Source organism: Canis lupus, chromosome 4, assembly GCF_003254725.2.
Source record: "Canis lupus dingo isolate Sandy chromosome 4, ASM325472v2, whole genome shotgun sequence".
Classification (NCBI taxonomy): Eukaryota; Metazoa; Chordata; class Mammalia; order Carnivora; family Canidae; genus Canis; species Canis lupus.
In genome coordinates, this window is record NC_064246.1 from 37,138,165 (window position 1) to 37,153,248 (window position 15,084).

General features: G+C 52.4%; 1 protein-coding gene across 4 annotated transcripts in view; it reads right to left on the reverse strand.

The window, feature by feature from the left end:
• The window catches only part of CDHR2 (cadherin related family member 2), a 36,122-nt gene that overhangs the window by 3,098 nt on the left and 17,940 nt on the right, over positions 1 to 15,084 (reverse strand). For all 4 annotated transcript variants that reach the window (XM_049109114.1, XM_025434801.3, XM_035715090.2 and 1 more), the window contains 23 exons: positions 14,814 to 14,903; positions 14,096 to 14,221; positions 13,878 to 14,024; positions 13,715 to 13,790; positions 13,511 to 13,626; positions 13,157 to 13,390; positions 11,985 to 12,140; positions 11,737 to 11,898; positions 11,459 to 11,520; positions 10,954 to 11,197; positions 8,675 to 8,914; positions 6,049 to 6,118; positions 5,295 to 5,900; positions 4,444 to 4,515; positions 3,725 to 3,774; positions 2,185 to 2,336; positions 1,938 to 2,046; positions 1,758 to 1,846; positions 1,244 to 1,312; positions 1,059 to 1,136; positions 916 to 976; positions 711 to 835; positions 69 to 182 (listed from right to left, as the gene is read on the reverse strand). In XM_049109114.1, the coding sequence (XP_048965071.1) occupies positions 69 to 182; positions 711 to 835; positions 916 to 976; positions 1,059 to 1,136; positions 1,244 to 1,312; positions 1,758 to 1,846; positions 1,938 to 2,046; positions 2,185 to 2,336; positions 3,725 to 3,774; positions 4,444 to 4,515; positions 5,295 to 5,900; positions 6,049 to 6,118; positions 8,675 to 8,914; positions 10,954 to 11,197; positions 11,459 to 11,520; positions 11,737 to 11,898; positions 11,985 to 12,140; positions 13,157 to 13,390; positions 13,511 to 13,626; positions 13,715 to 13,790; positions 13,878 to 14,024; positions 14,096 to 14,221; positions 14,814 to 14,903 (3,248 nt within the window). The remainder of the gene's footprint in view (positions 1 to 68; positions 183 to 710; positions 836 to 915; positions 977 to 1,058; positions 1,137 to 1,243; positions 1,313 to 1,757; positions 1,847 to 1,937; positions 2,047 to 2,184; positions 2,337 to 3,724; positions 3,775 to 4,443; positions 4,516 to 5,294; positions 5,901 to 6,048; positions 6,119 to 8,674; positions 8,915 to 10,953; positions 11,198 to 11,458; positions 11,521 to 11,736; positions 11,899 to 11,984; positions 12,141 to 13,156; positions 13,391 to 13,510; positions 13,627 to 13,714; positions 13,791 to 13,877; positions 14,025 to 14,095; positions 14,222 to 14,813; positions 14,904 to 15,084) is intronic.

Below are 15,084 nucleotides of genomic sequence, written 5' to 3' on the forward strand. Positions count from 1 at the left end.
TAATTCAAGCACTTATGAACCTGAGACACTCCATGGAGACTCTCACCCACCCTTTGACCCCTGCTCACCGCTCAGTGGTGTACATGTTAGTCCCAGGGATGGCAGAGACTGAGGGCATCACCCCTGGTGCTGTCCTCCGGGCCTCCATGGCAGCCTTCGTAGCCCGAAGCTTCCGGCTGTAGCTGCAGAGAACCAGGGGGTGGGGGAGTCATTACTTTCTCTGGACACCCACTGTGCGCCCAGTGCAGGCACTGAGAGTGTGACTTCACAACACCCTGGCAGGTGTGAGTGTTAGTACCATTTTACAGAGGGTACAAGTAATAGCCAGAGAAAGAAAATGGTTTGCCAAAAGCCACAGCTGGCCAGTGGCAAGGCCTGGAGTCAAATCCAGATGTGGCTGCTGACTCCAAACATATTGGAAAGGGGAAAAGACAGTATTTATGAAATGCACAGTATGTGCCAGATATCTTTCTGGTGGCAGGATGCACACTGCTTCCTTGTGTGCCTTGAGGAATCTAGTGTTACATTCATGCTGCAAAGGAACATGAGGCTCAGGGAGGGGAGATGACCTATTCAAGTGGTCACCACAGGTCTCTGGGGATTAAATTCAGATATACCAGGTGCCTAAACCCAAGCTTTCTCTACCTGCCAGATGTCTTAGATGGTGGGAAAGGCTGAGTTGGAGATACAGGGGGAGATGGGAGCAGTACCTCTTCCGGGTACACATGAGCGCCGTGGTCATAATCACGATGATCAGCAGCAAAGCCACTCCCAATCCTATGATAACGTTGGTGAGCAGCTTTGGCAGGTCCGACTCCTGGCTCTCCTGGGAGCCCTGGAGAAGTATGAAGGAGGTTGGGTGTGAGCATTCCCCACCCCGCACTCCCGCATTAGCTCCGCCATGCTGACACTCACCAGCACCACCAGCCCCAGCTGCAGCAGCTGCGTCAGTGAGTCCTGGTCATTCCGGATCATCCTGGCCATAGAACCTCACTCAGACCCGAGGGACATTGGCATTCCCTAAGCTTCCTGCCCACCCCAAGGGGAGCCCCACTCACACACTCAGCTCATCAAGTGTCAGGGCTGACCCATTTGAGAAGACAAAATAGGCATCAAGGTAAGAGCGTCCCCGGGCTCTGGAATGGGGCAGGGGTAAAGGGTAAACAGTCCGGAACCACCCAGGAGGCCCCTCATGTTTCTGCTTCTTGTCCTCACTCCAACCACTGGGCCTGTGGACACTCACCGAACTGTGGATTCTATGTCCTGAATGCTCACAACGTAGACAGTAGTCCTGGTGGCCTGAACAAGAGCCCTGCAAAGGGGGAAGATGTCACAGAAGCATGGGGTAGGGGCCTTAGTCTAGGCCTATGGCCAGGACTCTACCAGTGGAATTAGGAATTGTGTGAATTAAAAAGGGGCACCTCCTCTGGACAGCTTCATTGGCTATTCAGGTAGCACCTCTGTGCAAATTAGACAAGGCAGCCCCTTCCTCTGGGGTTGGGTTTACGACTTAGCAAGCAGAGTGCCCTTGTGCAGTGCACAGCCTTCACAACTATACATCGCAGCCCTATTTAGGCCTCTCTCTGCCCAGCCAACCCTAGGCTCCTAGGAAATTGAGAGAGGAAATGCAGGTATAGGTACAGATCAAAGACAGGGACAAAATCAAATGTAGGTCAAGGACAGTTTTCACATACATCCTGTCCATACTCCCAGGCCCTGTTCTTCCCCACAGCCCCCTCTGGGCGCCCCAAACCTACGCAGTAATCTCCTCCATGTTGGCGCCCACCTCCTCCTTGTTCATGGAAAACTGCAACCTCACACGGTAACTCTGGTCCACAGTGAAGAGCTACAGGAGGAAGACATGGGGAAGATGAGGCACAGAGGATGCAGGAGCTGGCAGAGAGTATTGGGGTCTAGAGGCAGGGCCCAACACTCACATTCAGGGTGATTTTGGCTTCCTGAGCAGGACCCACTGAAGGTCTGTCCTGGGCCTGGACTGTCACTTGGTAGGTGCCTTGGAGAGTGGAATCAAGGTTGGTCACCAGCCTATTGAAGGTAGAAGAGCACAACTGAGTCTTGGAACTCAAGCTGGAGTCCTCTGGAACCTACTTATATACCTCCCAGGGTGGGGAACTGTCTTGAGGCCCCCTTACTGCCCCCCATCCAGGGGCTCCCCACAGTTACTCAATGTTGCCAATGAACAAGTTGGCCTCTGAGGAGGTAGAGACCCGGAAGAAGCCCTGGAAAGGGATCATGGCCCCATCCTTAGCGATGAAATCCACTTGGAGGATGGAGAACAGAATGGCCCCGTTGTTCCCTGAGTCATTGTCTCTGGCCTGGGGGAAAGAATAGACAATACCTAGGGGTCAGGCCAGGCCCCCTTTCTTCCCCAGCAGGAATCAGCAGCTGAGATGGCCCAGGAGTCTGGTCCCAGTATCTCTATCAGCCTCTTCTAGGCCACCTCAACTTAGCAAACACCTTAAACGGCGTGCTTGCTCTGCAAATCCAGATTTGAACAAGTCCCTGCCTTTGGGCCCCTAACTCAACGGGTCACGGTCCAAAGTCCATCTGATGTGGAAATCCTGCCTTGCTTCCCCCCACCCACTGCCAACACACACACACACACACACACACACACACACACACACAGGCACACACATGTACACACTTAGGGACATTCAAATTTCCTGAGCACCTACTGTGTGCCTGGCCTTCCCCTAAATCCCTCATTTCAGTGTTTACTGACAATGAGTACAAATTCCCCTAGGGGACCATGAAATGATTAGAGGAGAGGGCACAAACATTCTTACACATTCTAGTGCCTTTTAGGGAAAAATATAGCCAAGATACAGACCCGTGAGTCTACTGTTCAGAATGAGGCCAAAGCTGTTGTTTAAGTTTCAAGAATGAGTCCATGTAAAGAAAATGGCTCCAAGCTATGGCCAGACTCATGACATTAAAATGTAATTCGCTGAAGATTGGAAGACTCTTCAAGGCTTGAAAGAACCTGGAGAGAGAATTACTCTACCCATGTGATGAGAGGAAACTGGGGCTCGGAGGGAGACCCCATCCTGCTGAAGACTTAGCTAGAAGTGGAGGAAGGCCAGTCCATCCATCTTCAGTACCTGTGCTCTTCCCACAGCACAGGGAGGGGCACACACATGCCACCCGACCTCTTCACCTTCCAATATCACTGCCCCCTGGCTCACTGACAGCTTCTTCCCGGAGGCAAACTGAGCCCCAGAAAGGCAGGCAGCTCCCAGGTCAGTAAGAGGCCCCACCAGGCCCGGGCACCTGGGCTGTGTGGGAGGCCTTGCCCGCCCCTGTGGTGCGGCCAGGGCCCTCTAACAAACACACCCACGTCTGACACCATAGAACACTAAAAGTATTTTTATAGTTTTACTCTGGAAATTATTTATCAGCAAGGAACTCATTTAATTTACAATTGTTATGATTTGTCTGTATGACTTGGAATTGTGGTGTAGCGAAAAAAAAATCTAGCCTGCAAATAGTTTTTATAGTCATGAAATTTTTATGACAACCAAGTAACAATTAATGAAGTTTAACCCTATCAATTAGGCAAGTGTTTGTCTCCATTCTGGGGCTTTCTTTTCATAGGTTGGAGCCAATAAATTTCCTTTGTAGTGTTAAAACATTTGGAGGGACAGTGAAAGGCCTGAAAGCCTTGGTCCTGTGTCTCCTGGGACTAATATGATGGGCTTACCTGGACAGAAGCCACCTGCTGGTTGGGCACCACAAGTTCTGGGATGATAACTACAAGTGTGGACAAGAAGGGGTCAGTGGGATCAGTGGAGTCAGTGGGGTTAGTGCCAGTGCCCACCTGGCTGAGAACTGATCACAAGCCCAGCTCAGGACGCAGTCTCCCCATATCTTCCCGCAGCCCCTCTACCATCAAAATCCCCCATTATAACAGCCTCTGAGCCATCAGTTAGCAGCTCAGCCACTCCTACTGTGCAGACGGGGAAACTGAGGCCCAGAGAGGGAGGAGCTGGCTCAGAGTTGGGGCCGAACTGTGGTGAAAAATCAGGTCTCTGGGATCCCTGGGTGGCGCAGCAGTTTGGCGCCTGCCTTTGGCTCAGGGCATGATCCTGGAGTCCCGGGATCGAGTCCCACATCGGGCTCCCTGCACAGAGCCTGCTTCTCCCTCTGCCTGTGTCTCTGCCTCCCTTTCTCTCTCTCTGTGTTTCTCATGAATAAATAAATAAAATCTTAAAAAAAAAAAAAATCAGGTCTCTCCTGTTGAAACCCTGGGGGAGAGGCGAGATTAGAGGTCTTCCTTTCTACACTTGATCTTAGCCAAAAGGCTGAGAAGCGAAAAAGAGGCCTTCCTTTCTAATAGTCCACTTGGGGCCTGAGGAGGGTCTATGGGAGCTGCCCAAGGAAATCCTGGCAGAGTATGGAGGGAAAGCCTGGCCCACTTACCGAAAGTCTTATTGTCAGGCAGAAAATAGGGGGCATTGTCATTCGTGTCCTCAATGGTGATAGCGAGGCTTCCTAGAAAACAAGTTTGGCTGGTTCTGGCCTCTAGGCCCAACCAAAAAGCCTGGGCACTTGCCATGCTCCCCCCTGCCTCCCTCCCAACGTCTCCCATGCACTGTCCCCAGCCCTGCTCCTGGCCTGGGGTGCCCGCTCAGTTTCCACTGGACTTTGTGGCAGGGAATATCCTCCCCATACCTCAGAGAGGGTAAGCACCTATTCCAAGATCATCCAGTAAGAGCATCAGGCCAGGCAGAGCCTGGCCGGGGCATATCCCACCTGACCACAGCATGATACTGACATTGCTAGCGTGTAAGCTAGGTTATTGAGCTGGCCACTGTGTGCCTCAGTTTCCTCATTTATAATATTGGATAGGGATCATCTACCCCACCGATTGCGTGGGAGTAACATAAAGAATGCTTTTAAGGTGTCTGGCATAGCTCTCGGCTATAGGAAATTCTCAAAATAGGCTCGCTGTTAATGTGGTTATTCTAGCCATCACAATCCGAGGTGGGATGTGAGCACTGTGAAGTGTACTTTCCTCTTTACCCTCCCTCACAAGACAGTAGCATCAGTGAAGCACTGACTTTGTGCCAGGCACCTCACTAAACACTTTACATGTGTGTTTTTGTTTTGCCTTTGCTGCCAGCCTACTGCCCAACGCCACCGGAAAAATGGGGACAGAAGCTTAAGGAGATGTCACAACTTTCCCAGTGACACAGCTGGTAAGGACTGGGGCCCCAGCCCACGGTCCCTATCCTGCAGCCCACCCAATCCCACAGGCCAGGCCGCCTCACCGTTGTCACTGTAGGCCTGGAAGCGGGGGTCCGTTGTGAGGTCATTGGCCCGAACAACCAGCGTGACCAGGTCACAGGTCTCGTAGTCAATGGCCTCACTCTGATTGATGACCACAGAGCCATTGGCCAGCACAGAGAACCAGCCGTAGCACAGGCTGCCCACGTTGACCCCGGCCTTGGTACAGATGGTATTCACAAGCTGTACCTCCAGCTGAGCCATGGTATCCACATCCTGGGGAACCAGCTCAGCCACCAGGCCGTGCTGTGAGCCATTCTCGGCTACACGGATGCCCTGGAGCGAGGCTGAGTCCAGAGTGGGTGGTTCGTCATTCACGTCCTCCACAGCCACAAGGACTTGTGCCCTGGCCTCTTTCCCATGGGGATCTGGGTTCTCGGCACTCAGTGTCAGATAGAAGGAGGCCTGTGTCTCGTAGTCCAGGCTCACATCTGCAGGCAGCCGAAGGAACCCCCCAGCGCCCCCAGACTCTAGCACCAAGCCCTGGAGCAGGAAGTTGTTGGCACCACTCCCTGTCAGGCTGAAGCTGATACGGTTGTTGGCTTCTGTCTGATCCGCATCCCAGGCCTTCACCACGCCTACCAGCTTTCCTGTGGACGAGGGCAGACTTCACAGAGACCCCTGGCCCAGCCGCTGGAGGCTTCCTCTCCCCTTACCACCCCCAAGAGCCGCAGGGAGGGCTCAGATGCCTCACTGGGCCCCAGCCCCAGTGCCCGGCCTGGCCCAGGAAGGACTTACCTGGGTCCCTCTCCTTCACCGAGAAGGAGTAGATAGACTGGTTGAAGATGGGCAGGTTATCATTGATGTCCTGTGGGCAGAGGAAGGTCTGAGCCCAGGGACACCAGGAGCCCCACAGTTCAGCCTCCCTAGAGCCAATCTGAGAGCTAGTGTTTCCTCTGACTCAAGGCACAGACTCTCTGCCAGCAGCTCCTCACTTCACAGACGAGACAAGGGCCTTGGCAAGGCTGGAACTAGCCCAGGGCACACACCTGAGACTCACAGACCTGCAGCGGGACCTCTGAAGTTAGTGATACACTTTCAGGGAGCTCCACCTCCTCCCTGCTTCTCTGACTACAACTCAGAGCCATCTCAGACTCTGCTTTCCAGAAGGGTGGCTGAGTCCCTATCAGTGTCCCTGTCTGGCCTAGCTTGACTCCTCATCTCTTGGATTTATCCTATTGGCACCAATACCACTGTTTCTACAAGGCCCTGTGGCCCAAGTTTTCCCTTGTCCCCTCTTTTCTCCTATCCCTCCTGAGTTCAGCTGACCCCAGGACATTTGCTCTGTGCTCAGACGATGCTGAGCTCCAGGCAACTGCCAGGGCTTAGGCCTGGTCCTGCCCTCAGACGCTCACTGTTTTCTGTTCTTGCCTTCCCTCTCTAGCCCTGGCCACCCACACCTACAGAGACTGCCACTGTTGTCACAGCACAGAACCACCTCTACCTGCTGCTTCCTCCCCAATCAGTGATGTTTGCTGGGGGTGCCCTTGGCTTTTCCAGACCTTCCCAGGGCAGCCCACAGATGTCTGCTTTTGGCTTCCACTTTTCTAAATAATGGTTCAACGGACATCTTCAAGAACAAAGCCATCTCCCCCTTAACTAGATGTATTTTCCGATGGTGATTTCCCAGCACAGCATTTCTGTCTCAATGCATGTGGCCAGCTGCTCCCTAAGTCACTGGGGTGGCTAAGAGCACAGCTCTGAGTCAAATCCAGCTTCCCTTCTGCCTCACATGTGACTTGACTTCTCTGAGCCTCAATGTCTTCACCTGCAAGAGGGCTCATAGTCACCCCTCTAGGGACCGTTGTAGGTGTTTGTTTAGTTTGTTGGCGTAAAAGGACCCACTAGCTCAGTAAATGCAATTTTGCTTTCTTCCTTCTTCCTGGCCTACTTCACCCCGAGGACAGCTGAACAAACTGACAAGTTCTAATTCTGCTTCTGTTTCTCCATTTTCCCTGAGGTCTCACTCTGATCCTTGTAGGAAAGCTGCACATCCCAACCCAGTGGGACACAGGGCTGCTGTGTGGGATGATGAAGGCTGTGCACTGCACAGGCCTAGGGGGCACCATCCACATCATGGACATTGTAGAGGTGTACTTTTGTTACAATGCTTTTTTAGAGGGTGGTGCCCTGTGGACTGGTGGCCACCGAAGAAGCAGACGCACTGGGTTCAAAACCCCCTTCTGCAGCCCTAGGCAAGCTGCTCACCCTCTGCGCCTCCACCCTTTTCACCCCTTCTCTTTACCTTTGAATGGTAGTGAGGAATAGGAGCGTTTCAGACAGAACTTCATGAATGATATTTAGAGCCAATACAGTGAGTCGTTCCTGCCCTTATCTGTGGGAGAAACGTTCCAAGACCCCCCACGGAGGTTTGAAATCACAGATGGTACTGAACCCTGTGTATACTGTTTTTTTCCTATACATACCTACTCATGATAAAGTTTACTTTATAAATTAGGCACAGGGCAGACCTGGTGGCTCAGCGGTTTAGCACCACCTTCAGCCCAGGGTGTGATCCTGGAGTCCCGGGATCCAGTCCCATGTCGGGCTCCCTGCAGGGAGCCTGCTTCTCCCTCTGCCTGTGTCTCTGCCTCTCTCTTTCTGTGTCTCTTGTGAAAAAATAAATAAAATCCTAAAAAAATTAAATTAGGCACAGAAAAAGATGAACAATAACAATAAAATAGAACAATTATAACCATATACTGTGATCACAGTCGACGTGAATGCAGTCTCTCTCTCTCTCTCTCTCTCTCTCTGAAAATATGCAATTGTCCTGTACTCATCCTACTTCTTGTGATGATGTGAGATGATAAAATGTCTATGTGATGAGACAAAGTGAAGTAGGTGACATGGCCATTAGATGTAGCTAGGCTGCTCCCAACCTTCTGACGATCTGATGTCAGAAGGAAGATCATCTGCTCCAAAAATGCTATTGGCTGTAGGTTTCCCAAACTGAGGAAAGAAAAAAAAAAAGGAAAAAAAAAAAAAAGGAAAAAAAATGCAAGGGGACACTGCAGGTGGACTGGACACACTGAGTACCTTCCTCAGGTCAGGCACTCTGCAAAGCACTTTCCATTTGTTAGCTCACTTTCTGGTATTTTTGTCACCATTTTACAGATTAGGAATTTGAGGGCATAGGGAGGTTGAGTGACTACCCTAGGCCGCACAACTGAGCCAGAATCCTAACCCAGGCAGCCTGATTCTAGAACTCTCTTGCCCACCATACCGCCAAGGGTGGAAATGTGACTCAACGTGACAAGGATAGAAATGTGACTCGGGAGGGGTAGGGCGCTGGCTATCTGCTGGGAGCTCCCCAGCACGGGGCCCCTCATGGCACCTGGCCCGCGGCTGAGCCAGGTCTTACCTCCACATTGATGGTGACATTGACTCCAGTGCTGAGGACAGGCATGCCACAGTCAGCCACAAGTACTGTCAGCACAATTCGGCCCCCCAGGGTAGGTTCAATGGCCTCTCGGTCCAGGGGCCCCAGGTTTCTTAGGATGCCTGTATCAGGGCCCACTGAGAAGTTGTGGCTGTAGGGGTCTGGAAGCAGGCTGAAATGCAGACGGCTGTTGTTGGTGTTGGGCTGATCGTTGTCCTGAGCCTGCGTGGATAACCAGCATCGCAGCATCAGCTGTCAGGTGCTCCCCGGCTCCCCTGTGCCTCCCCTGAAGCCGGGCCTCCCCCTCCAGCTCTGGACCTCAAGGGCAGTGACTGGGCCAAAAGCCAGTGGGACGCTGGACCAGTCTCTCAGCCTCAGTCTCCCTCAAGGAGGGTCAGATCGACAGCTTGCAAGAGCTTCTGAGGTCTTAAGCACTGAGGTCAGCCATCGACCCTACAAATATTGACTGCATATCAACCATGTGCCCACCCTGGTGTAGGCGCTGACACAGAGCCATGACCAAGACAGTGCCCTTAGGGAGCTGAGATTCTAGTGGAGAGGAGGCACGGGGCAGTGGATTACAGATATCCAAAATTCAGAAACAAACAAGTATAACATAAGCGTGAAGTCCAACAAGATTCTGATCTTCCCACAGTGATGGCTTCAGTGCTGTTTTGTTTTTTTTTAAACAGCACATTCTTCACCCAATTCGTGTATGTGTGTGTGCGTGCATGTGTGTGTGTTCCTGTCCTGCCAGGGTCCTGTACGTGTACGTGGCCTGTCTTTGGGGTCGATCCAGCATGAAGAATACAACCACTTTGGTCATGCTACCAGGCCTTTGCATATGCCTTCCCCTCACCCTGAATGCCCTCTACACCTCTCTGCCTGACTCCAGGCCACACTAGCGATACACCCGGGGCCTCCACATCCCCTGTGCTATCTTGAACACAGCACAAGTGACACCCTTGGGTGACTCTCTGGCATCCTTCCCCTGAAAGTCACACATGGGCAGCAATGATGGTGGAGTCATCTGAGAGGACTGGGGCCCAGGAAAGGACCTAGTGCACAACAGGTGTTCAGGACATGTGGCTTTGAATCCAGAGCTGGGCTACCCTGGCTTGGAATCTAGCTTTTCCCCTTCCTCCTTGCCCATCCCTCACCTTCAGTTCTTTCATCTCAGTTCCATTGGGATCTTGTTTATTAAATGCCTCCTGTACAGGCAGCCAGAGATGGCTTTTCCAGAAGCCTGACCCCGTCTGTTCACCTCTCAGCACTCTGAATTCAGTCCATTTAATTCACCAAGCGCTTCTCAGGGCTCATGCCGGGCGCCATGGTTACAACAGCAGATCTAAAATGCTCCTGCCCCAAGGAACCCACAGACCAGGGAGGAAGTATCAAAGAGCAAGAAGAAAAGGCCCAGGCTTCAGGGTAGAGAGGTCCAAGCTCTGGCTTCAGGGCGCTGCTTATTGGCTATGCAAGCCCAAAGAAGTCACTTAACTTTCCTGAGCCTCAGTTTTCTCCTTCTGTGAAATGGGGACGATTGGAGCAACTATTTCACAAGTAGGTCAAGATACTAGGGATGGGAATGTGCTCTGGAAACCTCATAGCCCCAGGAATATAAGAGTGCTCAGTAGCCACATGATTGTGATTCTGAGGACTTGGTTTCTTTCCCACTTCCTCTGAGGCTCCCTTTCAAATGACTCCGGAAGATGCTTGTCTTTGGTGTTTCTCTGGAACCAACCGTGGATTTTTATCTCATAGACTCTGTCAGCCTGGCCACTGATATTTCCTTTTTTGCACTGGTCATCAGGAAGCTCAGAACTGAATTTTCAGCCCCCTCCTAGCAATTGTGTCGTTCTGGGTTCTAACTTTGCCTCTGTGCCTATTGGCAATACAATTCTTGTTTTCTCTTTCTCCTTATTTCTCCCATTTTTTACCTTTTTAGTCAATCACTCAAATCCTGTTTGGAATGAGACAGGGGCTGGATTTCAAAAGAGCAATATGTTTTTGAGGGCTTGCTCTGTGCTAGGCTTGGTGCTGAGCACTTTATATGCATTACCTCATTATTCCCTAGTGATCCTGGGACTAAGTACCACAATTGTCCTCATTTTCCAAAGCGGGGACAGAGGTCCTAAGAGACGGATTGGTTTCCTCAGGACCACAGAGGAGAACCCAGACTCCAATCCAGGGCCAGCACAATTACAGAGCCAGACTTGGTCCCCTGCCCCTGTCCCACCCCCCAAGTTCAGGTTGGCTCGCACCTGGAGGGATATGAGGACATCGCCATCCTCCTCCTGGACAAAGATGTTGTAGGAGCCACTGACCACAGGCCAGTTGTCATTGATGTCCAGCAGGATGATGTGCAGCGTGGTGGAGGCCGACAAGTTCTCGCCATCTGTGGCCTGCAGTGTGAGGTAGTACTCGGCCTGCTTCTCTCGATCCAGCAGCACGCTGTTCCTCACTGTCACCATTCCTGAGTCTGGATCCACCTTAAAGATCTCTGCCCTGTGCAGGGTGGCCGGAGTGAGCAAGCAACAATACAGGATGCCCACTTATATTAGAATTTCAGATAAACAATAAAAAATATTTTAGGATGTCCCATGCGATATTTGCCATCTGCTTATACCAAATAAAGGATTCGTTGTTTATCTGAAATTGGAATGTCACGAGTGTCCTACGTTTGCCTGCTCTGGTTTCACTGCAAGGCAGAGAGGTGGGCCCAGGCCCCACTCATCCGCCTGCCCTCTGCCCACCCTGAGACCTTACCCGTTCCCTGGAAGCAGGCTGTAGGTGATGCGGCCACCCTCACCCGTGTCAGGGTCAAAGGCCTGTGAGGCAGAGAGAGAGAGACAATGGGACATGATTTGGAAATGTCCCTCACTGCCAGCCATGCAGTTAAGGAGACAGGGCTGTCCCCTGTCACACACGCCCACACATGTGTGCACACTTGCTCAGACCTGACGACATCAGATGATACAGAAACTTGGGCAGGGTCCTCTTCCGTGTCCCTCCCCACCCAGTCCCAGAGGGTTCCTGTCACTCACGTGGATGCTGTTGGTGACCACAGTGCCGTTTGCACTGTGCTCCCAAACTCTGATGTTGTACAAACTGTGGGGGAATGTGGGCCTATGGTCGTTAATGTCTCTGAGGTGGATGGTCACCAGGGCGACAGAGGAGTTCCCACTGACTGAGTCAATCGCCATGACCTGAGGATGGAGGAGGAAGCAGCAGCATTGGGGTCAGAGTGCCCATGGACTGTGCTCCCTGGCGTCCCAGAGCACGCACCCCTCACCTGCACCAGCATCACTGTTTTCCTCTCGTAGTCCACCATTGCAGGAGCTCTCACCAGCACCTGCACGTCCGATGAGCCTGCCGCCCGCTCAGGGGAGACGCTGAAGGCTTCGGCATCAGGGCCCCCCAAGGACAGCAGGAAGGTGCCATTGTTGCCCTGTGGAGATGGGTATATGGTATAGCAGAGACCCCAACCCCTCCAACATACCAACCTGCGTCTTGCCCCAATCCCTGACTGTAGGCTCCTGCATCAGAGGCCCGGCCCTCTGAAGTCCCTTGAGAGAGGGGCTCTCATAACACTGTGACAAGAGGGCCCTGGGGAAACTAGGCTGCTCACTGTCCCTTGCAAATGTGGGCTCATCAGAAAAAGATATCCCCATGTGCCTAGGCTCTTGGGTTGGGCTGGAAAGACAGAGCCTGGACACACTCCCCTCACTCCCATAAGACATTACTGAGTCTTCCTTACCAACTCCCACTCAACACAGTCCACCACCATACCAGCACCAAATACCAGCAACACCCAACATCACCCCATTACCCACACCACCCTCCATTCCACACCCCTTCTGCTTCACTCAATGCCAACCACCAACTCAATATACCCACCCACCTACCACCACCCAATACCATCCTCCACTCCACATTTGGTACCAACCCAATATCACCACATACTACCAAACACCATCCATAGGTATTCATTATTCAATGCCACCCAGCTCACCCACCTCTCAATATCAATTTCCACTTAAGAATACTCTCCAATTTTGCACTCACTCAACCACTTCTATGCTCAATACTGCCACATTCCCCAATATCCAATACCCCAACATCCTGCAACTTCACCAAGTACCCATCACCACCATCTCCTCAACACCACTGAAAACTATATACTCCACTCAACATTACCTAGCATCCACTATTAACCTTCACTCAGTGCTGCCTTTCTGTTCACCACCACCTAGCACTGCCCTGAGCACAAAACTACACACCAGTATAACATCACCCAACATTTGCAAATATCACCTAACAACTCTGATTTTCCAACACTGTTTATGATCAGCACCACCAATCACCCACCATAGCACCTTGTTCTATGGGTCACTCCCCACCATCTTCCCTAGCCATCTCCCACCATCACTCTTGCCCAGCCACCCCTTTTCTGGGTGCACCTACCTTGTCTGGGTCGTAGACCACCATGGTGAGGTTATCAATGGGGATGCGGGTGGAGGCATGCTCATTCACATAGCCAGTGAAGTTGACTTGGGCCTCTTGGGGTGTGAAGGTACAGGCCAGAAGGCTGCAGTTGTAAAACTCAGGTTGGTGGTCATTGACATCCGTCACTGTCAGTGTGACCCATATGCTCACCTTGGCCTCCTGCCCATAGATGTTGGGTTTTGTCTCAGTGGCCTTAGGGCAGAGCAGAAACCAGAGGCCAGAGGTCAGAGAACCAAGGATCAGAGAGAACGGAGATTAAAGGTCAGAAGTTGAGGGTAGGGGTGCAAAAGGGGCAATGGACCCCTCACTCACCATGACCTGGACCTTCACCTCCTCATCCTCTTCCAGCAGCTGCTCACGGTCCAGGGAACCATTGACCATGATCACCCCATCTGACTTGATGGCAAACCAGCCGGGTCTTGTGGAGTCTGATGAGAGGCAGTAGAAGCTACTGCTTCCAGTGGCTGCAGCAGAGCCCCCACCCCTTCCTCCACCTGGGAACACCCCAATTCTCACTGGAAATGCTGTAGATCACTGGGTCATTGATGCCTTTGTCACTATCCACAGCCTCTACCTTCAGCACTGACGTTCCCTGTGCAGAGAACCACGTGGTTCAATGTGCCGGACCCTTTCCCTGCCTCTTGTGTCCACCCAGACCCGTCCAGGTCCTCTAGCACACCTGGGGTGTATCTTCGGCCACAGTGGCTGAGTAAAACTCCCTGATAAACTGAGGGTCCAGGTCTGGCTGGTCGACTACAGAGATGGACAGGAAGACAGGCGAGGAGCACTGGATGGTGAAGACGTTGTTGTATAGGCCGCCTGAGTCCTGTGGGAGATAGGTCTCCGTAAGGCTGAGCCTCATGGTCCTGGCCCCCCTCTGTCTGCACCCCTACTCACACAGGCCCTCAGCTCCAGCTGATAGAAGGCACTCTTGTTGTTGTAGCTGAGGCTGCCATTGAGGACGATGGAGCCATTGGGGAAGATCCTGAAGAGGTGCTGGCTCTCCCCATTGCTAGGGATGACCTGAGGCAGAGCAGTCAGGGCAGGCTCCCCTCTGAGAGACCAGGGCTCAAGTCCTAGCTCTGCTCTTAACCAGCCCTGCCACCCTTACCAGGTCACCTAACCTTTCTGAGCCTCAGTTTCCACCTCTGGGAAATGAGCTCAGACATATCAGCAGTGGGTTGAGAGGAGGGTCCAATGAGGTAAGGTATATGCTAGGCACATCGTGGGCACTCAGTAGACGGGAGCTATAGCTAGCTAACATGCCTTCGGAAGAACTGGGTCACATACTCTGTTGTGTGTGTGACCTTGGACAAGACACTGTACCTCTCGATTTCCTATTCTGTGTACCAGCCACCCCATGAAGCCACATGAACTCAGGAAAAGCCCAGTCGGTGCCCCAAGGCAAGAAGGTGGGAAGAAGGGTTCTGTCCATGGCAGTCACCCTCCTTAGGTGGCTTTATCAAATGAGGTCCAGAGGGGGCCAGCAAAAGGTTTGGGAGCCAGGGCTCACCCCAACACTCAAGGTTCCTGCAGGCTGTGTGGGAGATGCTGCCCCCTGGTGGCTATGAGGAGCAGTGGGGCCCGTATTCCCACAGGACTTGCCTGTGCTCACCTGCTCTATGGAGTACACCACTGCTCCTGCAGACCCCGTGTCTTGGTCCTTGGCCAGCACAGAGAACACCAGGGAGCCAACTGGCAGGGTCTGTAATGAGGAACTCCAATCCATCCCTTCCACGACTGAGCACTCATTTCCCCTCCCTGAGTTTATGTCCCCGATTATACTGCAGGAATAACACCTAGAGCCTGACACTCAATGCTCCCTTTTCCTTCTCACTTGGGCTGGGCCTCTGGAGACCACTGGGGGGAGGGAGGGCAGGGAGCAG